This window comes from Centruroides vittatus, unplaced genomic scaffold, assembly GCF_030686945.1.
Source record: "Centruroides vittatus isolate TY-2023 unplaced genomic scaffold, ASM3068694v2 scaffold_464, whole genome shotgun sequence".
Taxonomy (NCBI): Eukaryota; Metazoa; Arthropoda; class Arachnida; order Scorpiones; family Buthidae; genus Centruroides; species Centruroides vittatus.
The window spans coordinates 1166636-1193348 of NW_027122710.1; the positions used below are offsets into that span (position 1 = coordinate 1166636).

At 26.5% G+C, this 26713-nt stretch overlaps 1 protein-coding gene across 1 annotated transcript; it reads right to left on the reverse strand.

The window, feature by feature from the left end:
* Window positions 1-3638: 3638 nt before the first annotated feature.
* Window positions 3639-26654, reverse strand: LOC136989286 (uncharacterized). Its single transcript, XM_067287408.1, has 5 exons — window positions 26472-26654; window positions 15675-16043; window positions 12676-12990; window positions 5830-5850; window positions 3639-3743 (listed from the first exon to the last, which is right to left on the reverse strand). The coding sequence occupies exons 1-5, from the start codon at window positions 26527-26529 to the stop codon at window positions 3646-3648; spliced, it is 861 nt and encodes a 286-aa protein (XP_067143509.1). The 5' UTR covers window positions 26530-26654; the 3' UTR covers window positions 3639-3645.
* Window positions 26655-26713: the final 59 nt, after the last annotated feature.

A 26713-nucleotide genomic window follows, 5' to 3' on the forward strand; every position in this document is an offset into this window, starting at 1 on the left:
CTGCACTGGTGACTAGAATAAGTTATAAATTATCATAAAAGGTGACGTTTTAGGTTTGAAACCATCTCTGTCGTTGTCGTCATCATCATTAAAACTTTCCTTTTCTGAAATTTCACGGGTGAAGTGTTGTTTTTGTATCTTGGCTTCTATACTCGGGATGCCAGAATCTACGTCGATGCAATGGCTGCATTTACGAGATTATGTTGTCATCACAGCATTCGTAATAGCTGCCGCGAAATCTTTTTTTGAAGAAACAACTCTGAATTGTTGATGGCAGAAACACTTGAAATTTATAAAATGGCTTCCAAGACGCTGAGTTATTTTGTAAGCGTTTCGATGGTGCTTCATAACTGTTTGACTGTATTTGATTTAGAAATTTTGAATTACGTCTTGATCGAAAGGTTTAGAGAGAGAAGTGGCATTCGGTAGGAGAAATATAATCTCGACATTATCGAGATGATTTCTGGATGTGATACAGCATTGTAAAGCCTTCTACTTTGCTACTTTTAGGATCAACTGATGATCAACTGTTGATTAACTGACTTAGGATCAACTGTTTTAGGATCAACTGATGATTCCCTACAAACGGCTTTAAATTTGAAGTAACTTCAAATTTAAAGCCGTTTTAAGTCCCTTTTCGAAATTTTTCAAGTCAACAATTTGAGGCGTAGAAGTTCGTGGTATCCATATTAATTCAGATCTTTTGACTTGTATGATCTACTCTGACATAGGATCATTCTGAAATTTGATTCTACAGAACTATTCTATGACTGCTTTCTGAATGAGAGCGTTATTTCCACTTTGCGAGTGCCTCATTTGTTGCTCGTTACCATTTTGATACTAATGACTTCTCTTGCTTTTTTGGCAATTACCGCAATTTTGAAGACTTCTGCTAATTTTCTCGTTTTGTGATATTCAATAATTTCCAACTTGTGTTTTAATGTCAGTGATTTACGTGGAGCCATGTCACGTGTAGCTTACTTTTTTCATCACACATTAAGATTAGACGAATGTGATATAGTGTGTTGTTAGTGCATTGAAAAACTTTGTTTTTGCTAATTATTGTCTTAAGATGAGCAGGTCTGATGTGAACAGGCACTAAGTGAACTCATATAATGGCAAGTTAACCAACGTAGCAATTTCATTACGTTATAATTGTGCAGTAAAATTCATTTTAAGAACACAATAGGAAATACAGTATTAAGTTTAGGATTCCATTTGAAACTGCGGTCATCGGGTTAATTAGAATCGATGGTGTCCGCGAAGAGAGGTCAAAATATCAACAATAGGACAATTTTGCGTGTCTGTGTCTTTTAAGAGATTTCAACTGTAATGAAATTTCATACTTTTTTATACCGGACCACGAAAATTGTCTGTTTTTAAGGGGGGTTCGTTAACAGATGTTTTATTATAATTGCATAAATTAATGTTTCGGAGATTTGAATATATACAATAGTTATATTTAAGTTATATTTGTAATAAATAAATTAATTTTGAAAGGTTTAAAAGTATAAAATATAAAACATTTTTAATTTATACATATTTTTAAATTTATAACATTAAATGTTTAATTTTTAATTTTATTTTATATTACAGTCGAATCTCCAATAACGGCTACCTTTAAACAACGGCTATTTTTTTAAAAACTCACTAGCGGTCACTGTTTTGAGTTTCGCTTGTATTATACTGTAATTTCAACACAAATTTAACAAATTAAATATATTTTTTTAGCTATATAATTTTTATAAATTAATTAACTTTGAAGGTTTAAATATAGAAAAGACTTAAATTAATATTTTAATCAATTAATTTAATATACAGGAAAGCCATAATTAAAGTTCTCCTATTCAGAGCGCTCTGTAGCTGTAACCAACAAGCGGACAGACACCAAAATTTGTATGCAGACTATGCAAAGGATGCGGAAAAGAATTTTGTAAAATAAAAAAAAATTAGTTCAGACACTTCCGCTAGGAGGCGCTTCAAAGGAAAATACACCAAACAGAACAACAAAAAACGCATTAATTTGTTCCACAAGGGGGCATGACTTCCGCAGTGGCTGTTTACTCACATAAAGGCATATTGTTCATGTATTCCTCATTGTTCAGATGTAAAATTCGAAGGCGGATACAAACAATGCGGATTGCTGTTTTTTGCTTGCAGTTCTGCTAACGAATATTTGTCTTCGTTATTTACTGTGTTTTGTTTCGTGTAATTTTTCTATAAAGTGCCCTCTAGCGGAAATTTCTAACCTAAACTTTTCTTTAAAAATTCTTTTTCGCATCCTTTCCATAGCCTATGTACAAATTTTGGTGTCAATCCGCTTTTTAGTTACACCTACATAGTGCCCCGAATAGGAAAACTTTAATTATGGCCACACTGTATTTGAAGAATTATTATCGAATTAAAAATCGTTTATTTATTGTGACATCGTCACCATGTTGGGTGGCAATTTTTGATCATATTTTAACTTTAAAAAAATTACGTGACTTCCGGTCCAGCCCGAAAGTTCGTATATAGTTAATCGGACATAAGCTCTCCATGTGTGCTCTCCATTTTCAATTATCTATCTCCGTTTTCGAGATTAACGAATGGCAGTCAAACAAACAGACTGACGGACGACTGTGTTAATCTGTCGTTTTGCAATTTGAAACTTGCAGCCCAATAAATTTCGACTTCACTTTTAACACCCAATCTATTGGTGTTAAAGATACCATTTTAAATTAATCTTAATTTGATTTATCGTTTTATTAACAAAAGAATAAAAACCCAAGACGATTATATCAACAGATAAATATTTTATTGACATAAATTATAAACAATGACAATTTTTCTTTGTTTTCTTTGGACAATATAATTATTTTTTTTCCTTTTTTTTAAATTTTATTTTGTAAAAACTTATACTATTTTTGAAAATAAACCTGAAAATTTACATCACCTTTTATTTAATAATATTAATATTAATAATAATAATAATAATATAAAACGTTCAAATATTTTATTTTAAAGCTCAAATTTAAACCAACAACAGAACGAATTACCGGTATGTGTCAATTAATATAACTCAGCATGACTAGGTTTTGTTTCTTAGAAAAATATACATTTAGCATAAATTTCTATATATTTTTTGTCGTATATATATATAATATAATTAATTTTTTTTTAATATTTTAGATGCTCTATAAACGTGAAATATATTATATTAGAAATATATAATATAGAGAATATATTTGATAGTAAAAAAAAAAAACAGAAGAAAAATTTGATGTCCTCTTAGGCATTCGTCAATTGTTGTGGGACAGAGTATTTTTCAAATACATTATAAACACTCTCACACTCTCACACACGCAACACATGCAAACATGTTCTTTGAATTAGTCTTCCACATGGGGTGTGTGCAATACCTTGAAGTACCTTGAAGGCTAGTGATGACTTTATCTTTAGGTATTGCTCATAGAAAAAGAAAGGAGAAAAAATGCTCTTTTCCATCTCTTACTGCATTATTTTTGTGTTGCATCTGTCTTGGCACATGTCAATGGATTATGGGATTATTTCTGCAAAGGAAGAACATAATATCATCACTGTTCAAACCTTTTATCTTGAATGAGTTGATAGTTTATAAAGATGACTTCTTAAATTACCTTTTAATTAACAGATGATAAGGCTGATGATGAAGATGGCTAACATTATATAAAATGATGGTGTGATTGTTGATGAAGAGGAGTTGTTTCCACCTTCAAGTTTCCCTGAGAAAAAATTAAAAAATAATATTGAATTTTGATAAAATTTCTAACTTGATTTCTCTAATGAGTTTAATAATTATGATTAATTAATTATAAGTTCTAATTAGTCTTTTAATTTAATTATATTTCGCAACAACTATCTTTCTTTAATTAATTGTAAAATTTTGTTTTAATTTCTTTTTTTAACTAATATATTGCCAATTATCCTAATTATATTGATTACTTCTATAATTAAAGATAATTATTAAACGTTATGATTATTAAAGTAAAATCTTCAATTTATAAATTCAAGTGTAAGGAATTATTTAAAGGAAATTTTATAAAACATTTAAAAATCTTTTATACACTTTTTTCTATTAATGTAAAGAGTGTGATGGAAGGAACACATAAAAATAGAACTGATAAACAAATTGCTGACATGTCTGGTATACAAACTTAAAATATGGAAGGAAACTATCAAAGTGTTTTTATAAAAAAAAAATCTCTTCTATAGTTAAATTAATGTTAGAAAGAGCTAACATTATTATCATCAATTAATCTTATATATAATTAAGAATACAAATTATAAACGTGCCTCATAATAATCATTAACAGATAAAGATTATCAGGTGAAAGGATAATCCTATCTACTCATCAATTACACTAATCTCTGTATACACTAATCTCTAACTTAAAATGTGGCTTATTAAAATATAAGACATGTTATTAACTCTTATTAAAGTTGTACAAATATTCACTAATGAGGAGATAACAAAATCTTAACCCCATCACTTAGATGAAGATTAAACTTAAAGAGGATTTAAATGTGTATAAAATATATTTAAATTATTCCTGAAAATACTTGATATTTATAAATTTAAATTGATTTTTCTTAAGATATTGGCTCTATTATTGCTTTTTGTGTGATTTAAATAATGGTTCTATACAAGGATGAGATGATGAAAAGTGATGAAATATGGATGTTAGGTAGAGTTGATGGTAGTTTTTTTTTTATTTTTGAAAACCGCATGGAGTAGTAATGTAAAAATATTATTTTGATAAATTGTATCCATAAAAATGTTTTAAAAATGCCAAATTTATTCTGAAGTACGAAAAGACATTAAATGGCGACGACGATCCTGATCAATTTGCTTGTAGACACTATAGATTGAATATAGAAAAGAATCAATCTACCATTAAAAAAATAAGAGCGATATCGCGTGATAAACCTATTAATGTTCGTTCATACATTCTATGGAATTAACCATTAAGTTAAATTAAGCAGAACGTACGACCAAAAGTCGGTTAACAGAAACATCAATCATAAATTGAATTTTTAAAGGATTTGTAATTGTATACTGAAGAAGCACGATTTTTCCTTTTTACAAGTAACAATTTAAGTCTTCACAATGATTAGCACTTTTGGGCCACCATATATATATATTATACACATATAAATTTAATTGAAATATAGTAAATATATAGATTTTTATCGTTAAAAATCCAGCAAGTTTACATAAATATAATTATATTTTTACATTTTACATCATTTTAAAAATCAAGTTAAGCTTTAAAATAAACTGTAAGATGAAATTATCATTATGAGTTATGAATTTAGTTTAAGGAAATTTAAATGTAAACTAGAGATTTTAAATTAAAATTTAAATATCTTATAACACTAAAGTAAATTATTTTTAACTTAATTTTTTTTCTATTTTAAAATAAAATATAACACGTGGCACTCGGTATAAGGGGATAGTGATAAAGAGTTAGTTACCTCCTTGGTTTAAAAATATCAAATATCGCATATCCTGTCGTTTAAAGACATAAATTTTTATAATTACTTTCTACAGAAAGTTCGTAGACCTTTATATCATTTTTAAAAAAAACCTTATAAATATTAAATTTTTTCGTAAAAATAGCTTTAAAAATAGCTACTTTATCGAATTTATACACCTACAAAAACCTCTTTCTATAATAAATTAAGTAGCATCTTTAATATGAAATAAAATGTAACCGGTATCAAATTTATATTTTAAATAAATAAATAAGAAAATGAGAATTTATAACATTAAAAAAAAATTTAAATAAAATATAAAATAAAACTTACCGATAGCATTTATCTCCCTCTCTGTAAATAAATAAAATGAAAATAAATAAATATATAATTGTAATGTGTATAATTTATTTTAAAATTATATATATATATTTTTTTTTAAAAGAATATTTTTTTTAATATAAAATCTCGAATTTTTAAAAATAATTCCTAAAAATATTGAATTGGTTCCAAGATAAACTTTGCAGCACTTACGAAAATGTTTCGGTACATAACAAAGTTTTGCTGAGTTAGAAAACTTTATCCTGAATTATTTTTTTTATTTTAGAAAAGAAATATTTTTATCCGTTCTACTTACTTAATAAGTTTATTTATCTGTTAAATTTATTTACTAAGTCTTTTTTTGAATAAACAAACTATAGTTAAAAATCTACCGCCATGGTAGGTACGTATCTCTAAGCCATATCATATAACAGGTCATTTCCCCGAGCTAAATAATAACAAATTTAAATGTCTGAGGCCCTAAACTACAGCATATAAGATGCCCTCCCTCTTTACTAAATGGTGATAAATTTAACCTTTAAGAGGCTCTTCACTACATCAAACAATAAAAGGTATAAGACTCTTCACTCTCTACTAAATAATAATAGATTTTAAAGCGTGACGCCACAGGCATAACATGGAAATGCATATTATGTATTATATCTGGGGCCTCTCCTCTTCTTCTATACTAAATACTAGATCTGTTCGATTGGTTAGAATAACGTTCATTTTGACGTCATTCTTTACAATTTCTCATTGTAAAACTGACGTAAAAATGTGCTCTATTCGAACTCATCCTCTCTACTACATAATAATAAATTTAAAAACGTAGGCCCCTATGCTGTACTTAGGGCCTCGTGCTATGTTGTAGGCATCACGAGCTCCTAAGTAGCCTTATAAATTTTGTATATAACGTGTTAATTCAATTTAAAATAAATTTAAAAAATATAATTTATAGGGAAAAAAGGACATTAAAGACTTATAAAATTTGAGAAAGAAGAGGAAACGAAATAACCTCGTTTATCACTCAAAAAAGAAAGTAAATGCAGTGAAGACGTACGAGAGATGTGTGCGATGTGTCTATCTATAACAGTTGGTGAGGTCATATTTCAAACGGAAAAATAATCATTATTTAAACCTTTAAATATAATTTCTTCTTCTTTAAGGGAAAAAATTCTGTAACATTGTAAATATTAGTATTTAGGTAAAAAGATATTTATCGTATGTCCATTGTTGACTTAAATCTGTTTACAATTTTGAGTAGCTGTTGGGGGTGAACAATATGTATGAGATGACGAATGGCAATCTTTGATGGGTTTTCGTTTAGGAAGATGCTTTTTTCTGATATCTGACATATAATATCCTCTCTCCGGGTGACATATTTCTCCAAGTTTCTTTGATTCATGTGACTGAAGATTGATTTTCGTTGAAGAAATTCTTTTGAAAATTTTTCCATTGTAAAATATATATATATATTTATATACCTTTCAAGTCATATTTATTCATTTTTGCATCATAATATAACTTTTGATTGGTGCTTATTTTCAATTTTCATTTTTCTTACTTTCTTCTTGACGTGTTTTAAATTTCGCACCCCCTTCGATATTGATGAGTTCTATAAACATTATCGTTATTATTATTATTATTTATCGTGTAATAATGTTACGTAAATCTTTTAAAAAATAATATAAATTAGACATCTTTTTTATATAAAAAACTATTATTGTTTTTTCAAACTTTTTTTAATAGGGCCTAGTATTAATTTATTATTATTATTATTATTATTATTATTATTAAGTAATTTCAATAGTGTCGCCATCTTGTGATAGGAAGTAGTAGTAAAATGAAGCAATATATATATTTTTAATAAATAAAACAATTATTAACTTGAACGTAATTCAATAAAATTTTACGATCACACCCTCAAATTTCCTAAAAACTAGAACACGTAATATGCATAAATACATTAAACGCAATCATTTTTAAGTGACAGTAAAAATTTGTAATTTAAAAAGCATAGCCATAAAGTTATCATAAAAATTTATTTAAAAAAAGGGGGGGAAGATTTTCTTATGCTAGAAACAATAAAAAATAATCCAGAAAATTTATAATTTATAAAATAAATTATTAAAGACTTTAACTTGACACGGATATCCGCAGGATAATGAACGTTTAAGTTACTACAACATGTTTATATCTTTGACTTGTTGCTATTAGATTGAACGTTATTTCAAGCTGTTTCCTTCTAAACTCCTTATACACTGTCATTTTGTCTTCAAAGATAACTGAGAGCTGCCAAGAAGATCTCATTTATTATTACTTTATGGAAGGAAGATGAGGGAATTCTCTAGGAAAGGTCTCAGTATCTTATAAGGGGGTGTCGGCATTGAATTGCTTTTATAGAAAATACAGAAGCTGATCAAGCATTTCAAACAGATTCATGGAAGAATGGAACGTTTCACTAATTTAGAGAAAGCTGTTTGCTAAACAAATATTGAATACCTAAGTAGCATACTTGATAAGAACTCCTCTACAATTCATTATACAATACACCCTCTTGAAATAAAAGTAAATATTTTATCTGTGTAATTAAATAGTAGACTTTTATATATATATTTATTTATTTATTTATTTTACATATTGAGATTTTTTATTGCTTTTTTAAATGGCATTTTTATTTAATTTTTAATTACATTTCTTTTTTTTTTATATAGGTCTATATAGAAAAACTGTTTAAATACAATAATACGGCTTATAACAAAGAGAAAAAAAATGTTTTTATGATTTTATGATGATTTATTTATTTAATGACGTATTTTTTATATTAAGAAGGTAAAAAATTACCGCTTTAAAATTAAATTTTTATCAAGCGCTCATCAATCTTAGCGGTATTAATAAATAAAAAATATAGTTTAAATCGTTTTTATAGATCGTATATAATGATATATTTGTTTAATAGTTATCTTTTTCTGCTCTATAATCATCAATCTGTACGTTGTCACTCATCGCTTAGAAAATAATGTACGATTTTAATTTTATTTTCTACAATTTTTTTGTTTTCTTTGATTGATGAAATATAAAAACGAAGTTCGATTTAAAGACGACAGATGTCGTTTCGATAATCCATTTCGATAGCTTACGCAAAGCGTACTTATTGAATGTTAATTTTTGATTTATATGGTCCGACCATTTTAATTTACCTTTTGTTAAGGTCAAAGTTGAGACGACGAAAATGGATGAAATAAAAAACAAAAGAAGAATAAATAAACAAATAAGTACAAATTTTATGAATGAACGAAACCATTTTCTATATCGGTCGTTAATTGGTGATGAGAATTAAACAAAGGGTCAAGGGAACAACAGCTGAATTTTCGAATGTATTCGTTATAGCAGGTGGCGATGTGGGTGACTGATGGTCCACAGTTCCTTCCTCTTATCCGGATATTAAAACAGTTTGGGTGGAGACCGAGTCGTTTCCTTTCATAGCAATACCCTCTTTCTCTTTCTATACACTTTAACTTCCACTAATCATTGTTAAAATAATTTACTTATCATGCAATTTAGTCCCCCTCGTTAATACGTTTCCTAAGATAATTTGTTTTCAAGTTTTAATACCTTTAAACAGAAAAAAAAGGGTGATAAGAATTGTTACAGCAGCCGAGACACAGGAAGTAGATGTAAACCAGACTATTCTTGGTTTTCTATTTTAGTTACACGTTACTCAGTCGATGGTTGTGGCCCTTACATGGTGATGATGAGAAGTCTATAAAAGAACCCACTTGTATGACCACAATTTCCTTTATATATATAGGTCTATACGCACACACACACACACACACATTTTATATTACTCTACTACATAAAAACCTTATCTAAAAAACTAATAATTAATTAATTTTCGGTATAATTATATACTTTTAAAGCTTAAAAATGAATTTTTTTAAAGATTAAAATCTTGTAAATATTTTACAGATTTAATAAGTGAAGAAGATTATTCTGTTTTGTTTTGGAAATAGATTAGTTTCCTGTCTCCTTAAATTGTTTTTTTAGAAAAATGATTAAGCGCTGTCATTAATAAATAACACTAAAGTGTAGAAAGGAGTTAACCAATTTTGTTATATTTTTTCCCACCTTTTTTTTTTATTATTTAGCTTAGTAAAGAGTGACAGCGACTTCAAATGAAATCTCGTAAAAGCACATTATACACTGTCCACTTTATAGCTGACACGGCTGTCCAAGACAAACAACGAATAATTGAAGTTTTTACAACATCCATCCTCTTTTTTTAGCTTGAATAAGGTGAAACCATAAAGTTTTTCACTTAATCGTGTTCTGGAAACAAAATTGTCGTAATAAACCACCAAAAACTTCACCCCGACTTGCATCTTTTTACATAATTTCCATTATTCTCTCGCTCTTCCCTTTTTTCTCCTTTATGTAGATGATGCCTCTGGCTTAGAAAGAGATCTAACTACAGCATCTTCCATTCGTATTTTTTTTTTTTTTTTAAAGGAAGAATTTCATTTAGAATTATATTTAGTTATGGAAAAATCTTACGTGTAAGACGAATTAAATAAAATAAAATATTAATTTTATTATTTGTTAAGGGAGTAACGAAGCTGTAATAAAAATTGCATTGATTCTATAGAAGGAGAAGAAAGGAAAGAAGAAGAAGGTGATGCAGACAAATTCACTCTTTCCAAAAATTACTGGACGGAAGTCAAAGTCTGTATTTGTGTCATTAACCTGAATGGGTTAAAAGTTTTCTACATTTTCGTTTTATACTACTGCCATTTTTACCAACAACAATGGCTCCTTTCACCCTTCCTCAATAAACAACAAATGGCAATATTCCGAAGAGAACTAAATAAAATTGAATTTTTGTACATTAAAATAATAATAAATAAATTAGTTAAAGTTTATTCATTTTATTTTCATGTATAAATCTAGATTTTATTTTTAAAATAACTAATTTTGAGGCATTATTTTTGGCTACTTGATAGCTCTTTAATTTACTCAAAATTCTAAAAATGGTTTTAAAATATGATATAAAATTTTACGAATTTATTACTTTTTATAAAAAATCATTTTTAAAAATAAAAAAATTGAATTTATTTCATATAAAGAATGCCCAACTCGCATTAAAATATCACCTCGTTTAGGTTATATTAAAACATTTTTAATAGGAAAAAAGTGTATAAATTATTTTTTAAATGGAATTAAAATACAATTTAAAAGTTTTTAAATTTATTTTTTAATATAAACTAAATAAAAATACTTTAAAAATTATTTAAAAAATAATTTTTCCCCCTACAATAAACACAACTCCATTAAAATTTTCAAGCGGTGTTTACTATTATTAAACATCCTTAAATATAAAAAAAAATTTAAGTTATAAAAAAGCGTATATAAACGTAATTAAACAACTGATTAATTTATTTTAAATAAAAATACTTTAACTCGATTTAAGGAATTTTTAATTTTATATAAAATACGCAAATCACATTAAAAATTTAACGCATTATTTAGTTATATGACACACTTTAAAATGGCGGAAAAAATATAAAGATATTTAAAAAATGATATAAAAATAAATGATTATAATAAATAAATGTTTGTAAAAATATATAAAACAAAAATATCCCGAAAATATAAAGAAAAACATTTAAAAAATACGTTGAGAAATGCGAGAAGGTTGGAATATTTTTAAAGTGACAATTGATAAAAGATGATTAAATGAATTAATTTATTCTGACAAAAGTTCGTTAAAATGAATAAAATTTAGTAACGCTTTTGCATTAAGAATAAGGGGAGTGAAGTTAATCAAGTTTATAATTATGAAATTTTACAAATGCCATTCTCTGTCATCCCATAATTATGCAGAAATTTCAAAATTAGAATATTGTCATTCAAATCAAATTTTAGTTATGAGAAATATTTCTATATAATTATTCTATTTTAATATTAAAATAATAAAAAATAAGAGAATTATTCTTTGAAACACTTTAAAATTAAACTAGAAAGTTAATTTATAAGCGTATAAAGTCGTTAATTAATAATGGAGCCAATACTTGGGAGGAACTTGTGATTTAATTATGATGTGTGCAATTTTTCCATGAATTTATGCCGCTATTTTTGTATTTTTTAAAGTAGAAATTGTAATTTTTTTATTGTATTTTTGTGTATCGATAGGTTTCGAACGAATCAATACCGAAGAAAGGATCCTTTTACCGAAATGGATCAAGTCACAAACTGTGATTTTTAAGTAAAAGTCAATCACGAGGAAAGAATGAATCATAGGAAAAGACCAACTTTAAAGTCGATTTTAATATTTAAATATATTTTTTACGAAATTATAATATTTCTACGAGTAAAATATATACTTTATTCTATCATAATTAATTATTTTATGTAAAATTTTTAATTATTTATCAAGCATACTGAAGGAGATTCGTTAAGTACAAATGAAAAGTTATTACATCGAAATACATAAAATAAATCAAAAAATCCAATTTTTATCTTTGAAATTAAATTATTTAACTATAAAAGATTTAAATTATAAAGATTTAATTTAATAAATAAATTTCCAAATTAAGTAATAAAAAAAATTTTTTATTATTAAATAAATAATTAAAAAATTTAATATTTAACTGAAGCAAAACAGTGAAATAAATATAACAAACACGACTTCTACAACAAAGTAATGAAAGAAAATAACACAAAGAAGATAAAATATAAAGATACTCACGTATAAAATTTATATATAAATATAATAAACAAAAAACAAAGTAATGAGATTTTTCCAGATTCATAATAATAATACTAAAAAAAGAAAAAAGGAAACAAATTCTTTCTTACCTGGATGAAAGGTAATTCTCCTTATTTCTTGATATACATCAGGATCAATAGTAACAATACAAGTGAAGTCAGAATCTTTTTCTTTGTCTAATTCCGACAGAGATATTAAAGAGGATACTCCTATTCGATAACTATTCTCTGTTCTGTCGAAGAACTCATCATCTATATCCAACTCCTTCGTTTCCGTTTCGTCTTGTGTTAAGTAAAACAATTCTACTTCCGGTTTTGGGAACACTCCGTCCACTTCACACGATATATTTACTGTTTTATCTGCTTGTTGTATGTTATAATTGAATTTGATATGCCTGGCGGGAGCTGTTTGTAATAAAATATAAACAGAAATATCTATAACACGTGTAGCGAATATTCTATATTTATATTTATATATGTTTTCTATTGTTAAAAATTATTGATTTTATATTAATTTAACGGGTCAGATGGAACCGATTTCGTAATATTTTTATTGAATTTAATAAAGTAAATATAAATGAATAAGGAAATAAGTTATAAAAATAATTGGTGTGGAAATTTCTGTGTTTATTTTTGTAAATTTGAGGATAATTTTCGTAAATATATATATATATATATATATTTAACTTTGTGTCGTGTCCTCAAAATTTTGCAACTGGAATTTCTAATTAAAATAGAAGGCCCATGACAATGCATTTTAATGATATTTTAGGGGGTAGCCCACCACTGCCATTCTCCTCATCCCGAAATCCCATAAGCATAACCAAATATAGAATTTATGGCGCGCGAGCGTGTGTGTAATACGCTATAATGATGTATATGACGGAGTGAGGCCACCCCTAACATGTTTATCGAAGGGTGAGGCCCTTGTAGAAAAGCATTCTTTTTAGATTTTTAAAATCGTATTAAAATTATTAACTTGGAAAATTAAATATTTTATTGATAATGAAATAACTAATAATAGAATCAGTAGAATAACACTAATTATAATTAAAAATCTTGAATAATTAAATACAAACAACTTCATTTATTTACTTTGAAGTATATTCAAGGTCATAGAAAGGATTCTGTATGAAAGAATGAGCTTATATATAGCATCATGTCTTCGCAAGGTTTTCGACTGTCCTCGCTCACCATTCAAGTGTTTGAAAATATTCAGAATAGTTTTAGTCATCGTAATGAAGATAAATAATTCATTCGCTCTTATACTTTATTACGTAACCGATTTTGTTATTAAATAAATGACACTTAATATATATAAACTAATTATAATATCTAAACCTCTCTAGAAGAAACTAAGAGTTAGATTATACATAAAAAAATTAATAGGGGGGTTAATAGAGGGATGAAATCAGGGTGGAATGAGGTTTTATAGTAGCTTATATTTTCCGCTAGATTCTAGAGAGTAAGCATGAAAAATCTGTCGTAGATCGGTCAAAGAGGGTAGAAGTATAGATGACAGATAACAGACAAACAGACATTTTATTATATATGCTGTATATAAAGGATCTGCAGAAGAAACTAAGAGTTAGAAAATATATACTTGGATCCGCATCCACGCCTATCAATACGTCAAATATTTAAATTTTCAAACTAATTTTTTTTTTTAGAAGACTCTTAACGTTTAAAAATATATATATACAATCAATTTAATAAATTAAGCAACTTTAAAACAGTGTTTCTAGCCGAATTAATTTGCTAATTTTATTACATAAATGTGGAAAAAAGAAAGTTGTATAGTTTACTTTTGGCTAAACTGAAAGCATTAGATAATTGACGCTGTATTGTTTACAAATCATAGAATTTAATAGGAAATATTATTTCGACAACATCTGTTTTCAGTGTAAATTCAGAGATGTTTCCGTTATTCTTCTCCAACAGCAAACATAAAAAATTTACGATGTTACTACAATGGATGACTTTGATGTCACGTTGTGGCCGATATTTAATGCAAGACTGTCGACAAATGCCATCTGGACCAGCAGTTGTATGACCACTAACTTATGGCAACGACTAACCATGCTAATATCTAAAATTATTAATGCCAGTCACAGATTTCACACGCGTTATAAAAATTCGAATCGGTGACTAAAATAAAACTTCCTTTTATTTTTAAAAAAATCCTTTGTTTTTTTTCTTTATCAGACTTTAACTTTATTACAAATCAGTGCTGTATTTATTGTAAATGCAGATTCAGTTTCATGTCTTTGTCGTATAAGACACAAGACTAAATCTGTAATAATAATAGAGAGCCTCTATAAAGTAATAAATTTAAGGAGGCCCTAAACTGTAGCAACTTAGGCTCGGATTTGGACATTTGGTATCCAACTATAACATGTAAGAAGCCCTTCTTTCACCAGAAAATAATCAATTTAAAGGTGTAGCATTGGAGCTGGATCATGGGGGTTGACGGAAAATTTTCTGGGGAGGTGAGACAAAATAGTTACATCAATAAATTTTTAAGTAATTGTTTAATTTGAGAGTGTTTATTCCACAAATAGATTATAGAATACGGTATTGTATCAATACAAGAGACAAATAAAGCGTTTTATGGTCGAGGGTGAAAGGTTACGTATCTCAATCACTTTTACGATTATAATTTGTGGAATTTTTTACTCGATCCCAGTGGAGGCAAGGGCCCTATCTACCCCCTATTGGCTGGATTTATTGGCATATTCTGGCCTTAAACTGTAACATACAAAGGGCTCTTTCTCCTCTACCAAATAATAATGGATTATAAATACAGCAAAACTTGTGTAAACTGGAATCGCCGAATATCTTTTTCGGTTTGGCAGATTTCCGTTTTAAACAGGTTTTACTGTATTAAGTTTTTCTTTTTTTTTTTTTTTTTTTTGAAGATGGAGCAAGGCCCTATTAGCTCGAAGGTCCTAAAGTCCTAAGTTATACCTTGCTTAACCTATGCATCGCTGTGTAAATGCAATCGATACGGCGCTACTTAATTGAGGTGTCGCGTAACAGATACCTTATTTTAATTGGATTTTTACCAATTTATAATTTGCGTAACTTACCGTATACGGTCATGTACGCCGTTTTTTCATCAGTGAGCTGTTTCGAGGTCACGTGACACTTGTATTCTCCAGTAAATTCCGTTGTAGGCCGTTTGAGTATGACTTGCCTGTACTTGTTAAATTTATCGGCATCCTTTAAATAATGCTCCCAATCGGCGAATGGTTTGAACTGATTAGAGAATGACCTCGAATTTAGATTTGGTATCCACTGATAGGCAGCCTGACGGTCGTTGTTAAAGTACCATTTTAGTACGAATTTTTCTTCGTTCAACGAATAATCGTATTGACAGTCCAATAATACTCTGTCTTCTGTACCATTTCGTACCCAACGAGGAACAATCAAGTGCGTAATGTTTCCTGCCGTGCAGCCTGGAAAATTAAACTTCAAATTTATTACGTACATTCATTGGAAAATTTAGATATTATGCTACGATTAACATCAAATTGTAAACAGATACTTAAATGCTAAATAATTATAATGGCGGTGCTAAATAAACTTAGATGAGGTCCGTTGAAATTAATTTCGAACGTAATATTTGCTACGATATAATTGTTATACGGATTTTAATGTTAACATTACTTTCACAATACGGGCAATTAATTAATAATAGTAATAATAATATAAACGATTTTATTATGTAGTCATTCTTCGGTAAGTTTTTTCGCAGCGTACAATTCTCTACCGTGGATTTTCTAAATGAAAATGTAATGAGATGATAAAGGAGAGATGAGCATTTACTTAAATATATAAAAATAATACTTTATAAATTATAAACAATAGCATTAATTAGTTTTAAATTTTAATTATAGATTAAAGATTTAAAAGTCAGAATTTTTAGTAAAACAAAGGAGTAGATACTTTAATTAATTTCTGTATACCGAATATTGCAATGGGATTTTTTTTAAAAAAAGAATAATAAATTAGTAAATACAATCGGAAAGCAAAACGAAAGGAGAAGAAGAAACGAATTTTATTAAATCATAATAACAATATTTCGTCCGAGAAAATAATTTGTTTTTCGTTGTTCGACTTAAATAAACGGCAACCATACATCTGCATTCCATTGTTAAGAGTTGAATGTGGAAGAGGAGGAGAAGGATTAATGCTTAGAATGCCTACTTATGATCAAATTAAAAGTCTTAAAAATAAAAAAATAATAATAATAATAATTATTCAAAAACTTTGAAAGAATTTTAAAGAATAATTACAATTATCACAATTCATTAAAATTGAATTAAAGAAGTTGTATAGTAAGGAAGATGATTTATAAGTATTGGAATTCTTAACGTGTTAATTTGCATTATTATTATTATTTTAATTAAATTATAGTTATATATATATATTTCTCTAGAGCTAGTCTCATTACTTAGATCACATCTTTTTATTTGCTATCAGGTTATCGACCTAGCAACATCCATATTTGGAACAATACGTTTGTATTGAAGTGCATTCAAGAATATGAAGTATCTTGTATGGATTCTAAGTTTATTGATTTTTCTTATATCCATTGATTTATTTAATTTTCATAAAACATTATAACATAGATCGATAAGTCTTATGTAACTTTTGTAGCTACAGATTTCAGTTTATAGCTTTATATATTTTTTGTGAGATTATCTTTGAAAAATGGACGTTAATTTATTATAAAATATAATATTTTTCCGTTTATTACTATAGTTACAGCCATTATTAATTATTTAAAAAATTCATATATTAAGTATTAAATATATCTAAAATGTATTTAATCATTTATAAATGTTAATTTATAAATTTATGACACTTTAAAGTTTATTTTTAAAAATTAATTTCTTATTTATAAGGGAGGAAAACAATTTAAAATTCTTTGAAATTATGTGTTTTAATTTACCACAAAACAATATATTTCATGGTAAATTAAAGCGCATAATAAACTCCACAAACATTCTGTGTTTTAAACTAATTTACCATAAAATATTATTTTATGGTAAATTAGTTTAAAGCACATAGAATGTTTGTACAAAATTATGTAGAATTATTAAAATTGTAGATAATTATGACATAAAATTACTTTATTTTATAGTTTCGTATATCTATGTAATACTATGATTTCACTATTAAAACAATGGCAAATATAGATATAGATTTCTGATAAACTTAATTAATTTCGGTAATTTCTAATGTTTTATGCTAAAGATGACAATACTTTTTGAATCTGCTTGCCAAAATAGGCATATTGAACTTATAGGTCGAACGTTTAGAGTTCAAAAGTTTTTTTTTTTTTTTAATTAAAGAAATCAGATAGATATAATTTAAGTATAATAAATTTAAGAAAAATGAAGCGAGAAGCAGGCAAATTCTACTGGCGTGCCACTTTGGGCATTCGTCCTTTATTCAATCAAATATTCTAAAATATATTCAAAAATAATTCTATTATCTTGCTCTTCTTTATACATTTTACATTCACTATTATTGTACAATTACAATTGATTTATATAGTTCAATTGTTCAAAATTGCAGTAAGGAATATACTGTAGCCTACATACAAATACTGTACACTGCATTTTATTTTATTACACAATAAATTTAATTTGTTTAATAAATGTTTTTCTATAGTATTTTATAATTTTGTACATTTTTTTGCAATTATGAACAGTGAAGAATCAAAGCAAAATGAAAATATACACTGTAGGTCACCACACAAGCTCGAATATTAAGCATATTCTCTAATCTATAGTTTAAATGATGCTAAATCCAAAATAACATGGGTTTCTACTTGCTTTATTGTATATATATATATATATACAATAAAGCAAGTAGAAACCCATATATATATATGTATATACTCTTAACTATATATTTTATACAGTACTCCTTAATATTCTCAAATTACAACGTTCTTACTCCTTGTAATTATACAAATATTTTTATTCTTAGACTTATTTTTAAATATAAACTACCTTAACCTATTTCATAATAGCGATATCTTAAATACTTAAAAGTGAAATTAAAGATTCTTGCAACTTGCTTGTGATCTCCGTTGAGTTTATATGGATTTTAATATTAGTATGGTTATTCGAATGTTAATCAACATTGAAAATCCCAAACCAAATCATTAGAAAATCTAACAAAGTTAATTTCATTATTATCCACCTTCGTATTCATGAAATTAGTTTAATAATGAAGGATGTTTATGAAGTATTCTATTCACCTTACACATAATATATCATTATATATTATAATAATTGATAAAATATTTTGTTTTATCTCGCAGGAAATCGTATTAATTTGTTATATACTCAGACCAACCGGGTTTAGATTCATTAATGTTAAATATCAAACTAGATATATCTAATTTATATTAATTATGAGAAGAATCTAATAATATTATTACTATAAATAAATAAATATATCAAACAATAAATGGAATATTCTGATTCGAAGTGAATGTTTATAGTCGAACGACCACTGACATAAAAAGAAATGGCGGTTGTTGGGAGGTGTCCGTTAATGTAGGTTCGACTGTGTAATGCATGATAATTTCTTGATTTACGACGTAATTGGTTTCTGGTAATTCGTCGTAAAGCGAGCGTCGTATTCCACGTAAGGTTCAGTGCCACAAATTGGGGTTTCGGCCAGGAAAACCCATCATAATGTTTACACCAATCGTAAAAACGGGGGAAGCTAGTTGTGAAACGAAGATATATAATCAAACTTCGATTTAGCACCACCATTTCTCATCTAAAATTGGCTCTGAATCGGATGTGGCTTTACACCGAAGTACCTCAAAAAAAAAAAAAAAAAAGAATTGTACATATTCATAAGTTTGAGCTTGGGAATTCGAATGCCAAGTTTTTTGGAGATAACAATGTCGTTTGCAATGCAAAATCATATTATTTTCTAAAGGTTTCTGTAATATTTATGGAGAAAAATCTGTAAACAAGCGCTCTACTAAGGTACATTACTCAAGAGGCGCTATATCGAGTGGACTACATAAAGTCTTACGGATCAGAGTAAACATAATAGATTTTAAAAAATAGTGAATGATGCTTTAAAGATTTTTATATTCACATGTATATAAGTAAAGTATAGAATGAATTTTCAGTAAATGTGCAAAATGTAAAAGAATTAACATTAAACTTGATAAATTATGCTTTAAATTTGATTCAGTGCATGCAGAAAAGTGTATGGAAAACTCAAATTAACCATTCATCTATTTTTGAAGTGAGATAGCTTCATAAAATTTCTTTATTTAAAAAGAAAAAAACAAATAGGGGAAAAATAAAAAAAAAGTTTAAAGATCAAAAGTTTTCTCAATATAGAACTAATATATTTTCTGTAATAAATTATAAAAACTTTTTCTTGATGTTGCGGCATGTTAAACATAATATATAGACAACTTTCCTGATAGAATCTACTACAATAAAAAACATTAAAGTAAACAACTTTTTTCTTTAGGATTCTATCCTTAAATCATGAGTCATTATGATATTTTTATTTGTCTCTGATCAATTGAATTGAATTTTTTTTCTTTAATAAAATTTTCTTTCTTATTTTTAAAAAATATAAAGCTAATTCTTTTGAGAATTCTTCTGCCAATTTAATGATAAAAACAATAAAAATAATAGCTCAAATATGCATTTTTGACCTTTTAAATTTAAAAATGTTTTCAATTAAGTTTATTTATTTATTTATTTATATTACGTTTTTAATAAAAAATATAAATAAATAATGCAAAATGTTCTTACTTGATCCAAAAGAAAACAAATAATAAAAAAATGGTGAATGCAATAAAATTAGTAAGGATTATAAAGTTGTTTACTGTTTATGAATTAATATAATGTTTATTTTTAAAGTATAAGATTTTATTTATTTATTTATTTTAAATATAAATTATTTTTTAAAAATTATTTATAAAAATATTGATAAATCACAGTTTTATTAATTTATCCAATATAAGAGCAAGTATTTCCTCTGAAAACAAGTAGAATATCAAAATTTATAATTTATAAATACATTTTTTTATTTACTCTTATTTTTTAAATTAATTTAATTTAATTCTGCTTCAATTTCCTGTCATATTCTTCTCTAATCAGATTCTAATCAAGGATGTGATGTATTGTATCAATAGTTAATATATTTGTTTTTTTTAAAATTCACTTTACTTCATAACATTATTTTTAATAAAATAAAAAAAATTCAATATTATTAAAAAAATATAATTGTATATTATTTTTCAATTTTAATAAATTACATTCAAATTTTTTGAATTATTTAAATTATTTTATATTACAAAAACTTATTTCTAATCAAATTTTGTGTTTTATATATAAATTAGAATATATAATTCGATTTTTAACTGTAAAAAAGTTAAGAATTTAATGTAATTTGTATATATAAAAATTATATCTGAGATTAAAATAAAACAATTGTATGCAGGGTCTCTCAGAGGGGGAGAGAGATTTAAGATTCTTTTGTTATTTTAATGCTAGAGGCCCCAAAAATATGTTTTTTGGGGCCTCTAGCATGTTAAAATAACAAAAGAAATGTTTAAAAAATTGCATTTGATAGTAAGTAGATTTCTTTCTTAATATACAATATATGTATGGCATGAATAATCTGTAGACCTCTTAAATAAGGCACAGATCAAATGGCTCTGCTGGTTACCATCTATTAGAAGAACTGATTTTATGTGTGTATATTTTTTATATATAATTAATTTTTCTCACTTGATCCCAAGTATTTATACTTTTATTAAAAGAATTTTGATATTAAGTTTTTTAGAAATTTTAAAGAAACACATTTTCATTATAAATTGTTCCATAAAACATTTTCTCACTTATCATAAAAAAAAATCTTTAGAGAAAAGATACTTGACCAATTTCCTACAAATAGCATTTCTGCAAGAGAAAGTTACTTTATTCCCCTTTTTTTTTCTTCCTATAGAATTACTTAGGTTAGACAATCTTCACTGATGAATAGAGCATGTCAGATAAGAAAATGCCTCGAACCAAATATCGTACTAAATTCCCAAAAGTCCCGTTTATCCTATACCCAAACCGTGACAGTAGGAGGAATTTTTGTAGAGAAAAATCTAATTCTTTAACTTAAAGCAATAGATGCTGAGACTTGGTTTATACAATAAGGATAAATTTTAAGTGCAATATATTTCTGTGATGTTATAGGTCTATCGTAAATAGTGATCATAGTTCTTTAAAATACTCCCTCCTGTGAATCATTATCTAAAACTGCTATAGTTTAAAATAATTCATCTATTTACTATACAAGATAGACCCATCCATTTATAAATATTGCACTTATACTAAATGATCTCTTGTAACTTTTATGCTTCTTAAATTCAATTTTTATGCTTTTATATTAATTATATATATATATATATATATATATATATTAAAGGTTTTTGTGTTCATCTAAGTCTGAATGTTTTCAACTTTTAACAATAAATTACAACAAAACTGTGAAGTTCTTACACCTCCTTGTTACAAAGTGATAAAAGTTACGCTCTTGTACTATTAAAAAATATATTAAAAAAGACATGTATATTAAATTATAAACTAGAGGATTCATTTTAGTCATTTTTTACAATATAAAAATATCTTAGAATTATTATAAAAATGGAAATTTGAGTTAGAAGTAATCGATAAGCAGCTGATGTAAATTCCTTTCCTTTAACAGACCGCAATAAACGACAAAGTGCTAATAGTCCTGTAGATTATTCGAAATGTCTTGGAACAATCGTAAATCACCTTCTTGAAATGGCGGGAGGTAAGCTGCTGTGAGAAAAATAGATTGATGGATGATATTAAAACCAATATGACAGACTGTCCTGACATGTGGGCTGCGTTAAAGCCTGAGAAACAATAGATGTCAGTAATTGGACGAACAATAGGAGCATAATACTTCTTGACAACTTTCATTAGAAGTTATTCGATAAAAACCAAATATCTGTTATAATGTTTCATCATTTTTTAAAATAAAAATCCGTTCCTCTTTAATGGTTTGTTTGTTGTATGCTTCAATGTACTGATACTTTAAATAATTATCGATTATTTGTACACGTGTATTATTCGTTTATCGACGTATTAAGATTAAGAAAAAATTAAATTTGTAAAGATAGTTATCTAAATTGTAGACTATTTTGCAGGCTTCTCATTTCTTCCTCGATAATTATTGTGTCAAGGTTATAACATTGTCTAATATAGAACTTAATTACAACATCACATAACTCGCGATAGATAAGATGTAAAAAAGATTAAGAAAATAATTTTAAAAGACTTTTTTGTATACTAAATATTAAAAACTTATCTTAAGACTTTCTTAATTTTTAATTTTTATGTAAATACATATTACTCGGGCATCATTTTTCCTTGTTACCACTTCTTATCCACGTAGAAAGTTGCTCCCGATACAATAAGAAAATACTTGTAATTTAATTCAAGAATTATGTAAATTTAATAAATTTGTGCCTTATTAAATTACAGATTTTATTGTATTTAAATTAAAAGTAAAATGATATATATTTAAAAACACACAAATCGCTGGCGTGTACGATCGTATTTTGTGGTCATACAACTTCACCAGATTGACCTGATGTCATTCGATCGATTTTAACGAAACTTGCCTTCGACAAATTGATGAACAAGCTACACGCTTCGACGTCAATAGGAAATTTATGCAGGAAGAAAGAAAGGAAAAAAAAAAAATTTAAAAATGGAGGGAAGGAAGAACAGAATCTTAGATGCAACGATGCGTAGTTAGAGCTGTTGAGAATCATCGAGTTGAGATGAATTTTTAACCTACGTCTAAGCTACATATATACAGGAAATAGCATATTATCGTGTCTTAAATGACGTCGACTAGTAAACGTTGCCAAGTAAAATTGTATACGAGTAGAGAAAATATTGAAATTTAACCATTTAGATTTTCCATTGACTTTCACAAATTCAATAGTTTAAACAATATTCGACAGATGGTTGATATGACACCGGAACCAATTCTAACCTAGTTCTATTGTGTCATTTCAGTTCAACTGTAGGAGTTTGGGGATGGATGGGGATATGCAGTGTGTCACACCAGCTGCTGTCTGCCGGTAAGACCTATCATTGGCTACTTTACCATATGCATCACTTGACAGCTGGAGATTCTGTGATTAGAACTCTAATCTGCGCATTATTCATAAATGTAGAAATAAATATTTTAAAAAATATACATATTAATTTTTTTTAGAAAATACACATGATACTTTCATTATATTATATAATTTATACAAAGTTAATATATTATATATTGTAATTTTGAACACATGTATGGAGTATTTGTATTGTATGTAATATTATATTTGAGTTTTCTATTGTTTAGTACTTACTCTAAGATTTTTGAAGTGTGGTTTATCATAAAAATGTGATTAATTATAACAATTTACGTTATGTAAAGATACAAAAATCATATTTTAAGTAGGATTTTTTAATATTTTAAACATAAATAGTGTATGTATACTGTAAGTGTATATGTATACATACACTATAAATACATCATAAATTAAAAACGTTTAATCTATAATTATAAATATAATAAAATTATTTAAATATTAAACTATAAAAAATAATAAAATACAATTAACACATAATTATATAATAAATTTTTCTATGAAAATCTAAATATTACATACTTTTCATCACTTTATAGATAAATAAAAAACATCAAATAAAATCAATATAATGAAATTAGACTAAAAATAATCGTCGTTAATCATTTTGATGATAATTTTATCACATAAATAACTAATTTTATAAACTGAAAGTATATTTTATGGCATTATAAATGTCATAAATAAGATTTATATATTCATTATTTATTCCAATTATAAGGAAATGCCCAGTTCAATTAATTTAAATTCATTACTTTATATGAATAACTGAAGGATGAATATTGTTAAATACGAATAATTTATTAATATATTTGTTTAAAAGAATTTAAAATAAAAAATATTATATTTAAATATCTATCAAAATAAAACTTTAACAAATTATAGGTGTTGCTGTATATATATATTACAGTGATCAAAAATGCATGAAAGCAAACAACGCCTAGTAATTTTCTAAACCCTTTCAAGGTTTGTTTAATATAAAATTTTTATATAAATTTATTCTATTCATAAACTATACAGAATATTATTTATTAAAAAGAATACCCAACTTTAAGACCTATTTGAGAATGTAAGAAATCTATTTATGTTTACTATACGAGGTCATAAATAAAGAAGAAGCGCAAGTATATAAAACACACAATATATAAAAACATATATATATAATATAAGAATGAATAGAAGACAAAAGAAATCCTATATCATATAACTAGAAAGAGAAAAGTCTATAAGCTTGAGCACACACCCATAGCCATAGGCTGTAGCATTTATAGGAGGTTATTTTTTCAGGGTGACCACCACAATTCCGTCAATCCTTTTAGATGCTTTGAAAGCCAGCGTGACAACTATTTCGCTCAAAATTAAACTCCCAATGATTTTCCAGCAGGGATACTTCCTCTAGAGATATCGATACTATAAAACTTTGTGTCGTATCGACTATCAAGAGAGGAACAACATTGCAACACTTTTGTGTCATAAACTGCGAGTCTTTATTGGATTACTTATATAGTTTTCTTTTTTCTTTCCAGACTTTTATTGCATACAAGTTGTACTTAATGTTTTTGGAAACGAGCTGTAAAAAATTGAAGGTTTAGACTCTTAATTTGTTGGCAAAAAAGAAAAGAAATTCTCTTGGAATTGCACCAATATCGTTAAGAAATACATCTCTTGGCAAAGTTTTCTATCATTCTAAATACTTAATTTATCGCACTTTAATTTATTATATTTAAATAATTCAAATATTGGCTAAGGTGCATTCAGGTGCCAACGATTCTTAGAAAAGGGTTGCTAAATTTTACTTACGAAATTTAGTTACGTAAATGGAAAATGTAAACAATCTTTTACATTATTTCTTTTAATACAGATTAATGACATTTTCAATTATAACACACGTTCATTCGTGCGAATAAAACTTAATAAGCAATTAATTTACGACTAAAACTTGCTTTTATATATTTCATTTATACATAGAGAAATATTTAACTTTAACTGATATTTTCCTTACTTTAAATTTTAATAAGTTTTCTTAAATTTGTTTACAGTCATTTATATACTGATGTAATCATATTACGTAACATATATCATTCTTTTTCATAATTTATTATAATTTTCTTAGATTTAATTAAAAATAATTGTAAGCCAATAAATTATTAAGATATTTAATTAAAGATTTTTTGAGGTAATTAATTAATTATTATTTTAATTTAGAGTTCAAATATACATATATGCAATTATAGTTATTAGCTAATTAACTGTCTTTAATGACTTTATTTGAAATTAAAATATAGAAATAGTTATAATATTTTTATAATAATCCTTAAAGTTATTTACTAGAATTATATATAACAATAATTATATGATAATTAATTATAGTTTGTATGTAAAGGAATCATATTTATATATAATAATGGTTGTAAGATAATTAACTATCTTTAATTAGCGACTTTAAAGTATATACAGATACTATAAATAGATCCACAATTGTATGTTGATTAATTATTTACCGTTGTAATTTTGAGTTAGAGTATATACGAGAGCTGTCATTCATCTAACGGTACAATACATAAAACATTTATTTTATTCTATTCTATTACTATTATGTATATGAATTATACATATGTATATATATATATTAATCATAATAACAGTTACTTACATTGAATAAACAGCAGAGTAATGGCAGCAAACAAAACGTATTTTCTATGTTGAAACATCGATAATTCTGTTGTCGCTATTGCTAGTTAGTTCGCAAACACCTGGACTTCTAACTTAACTGAGCCAACGTGAGCCCGTCCAATCACCTGAATACCCAACATCCCATACTGAGCCCGACAACCAGATGACGTCGAGGCTAGGCACGTGCTTGCCAGCTGTCTCCGTCCGACGTCACGTGTCACG

Coding starts and splice junctions, on each gene's coding strand:
- LOC136989286 (XM_067287408.1), bottom strand. CDS start 26,529: ATGTTTCAACATAGAAAATACGTTTTGTTTGCTGCCATTACTCTGCTG. Junction 12,991..15,674: donor GGCGTACATGACCGTATACG/GTAAGTTACGCA, acceptor TATTACAAACAG/CTCCCGCCAGGCATATCAAA. Junction 3,744..5,829: donor GAGGGAGATAAATGCTATCG/GTAAGTTTTATT, acceptor ATTTTTTCTCAG/GGAAACTTGAAGGTGGAAAC.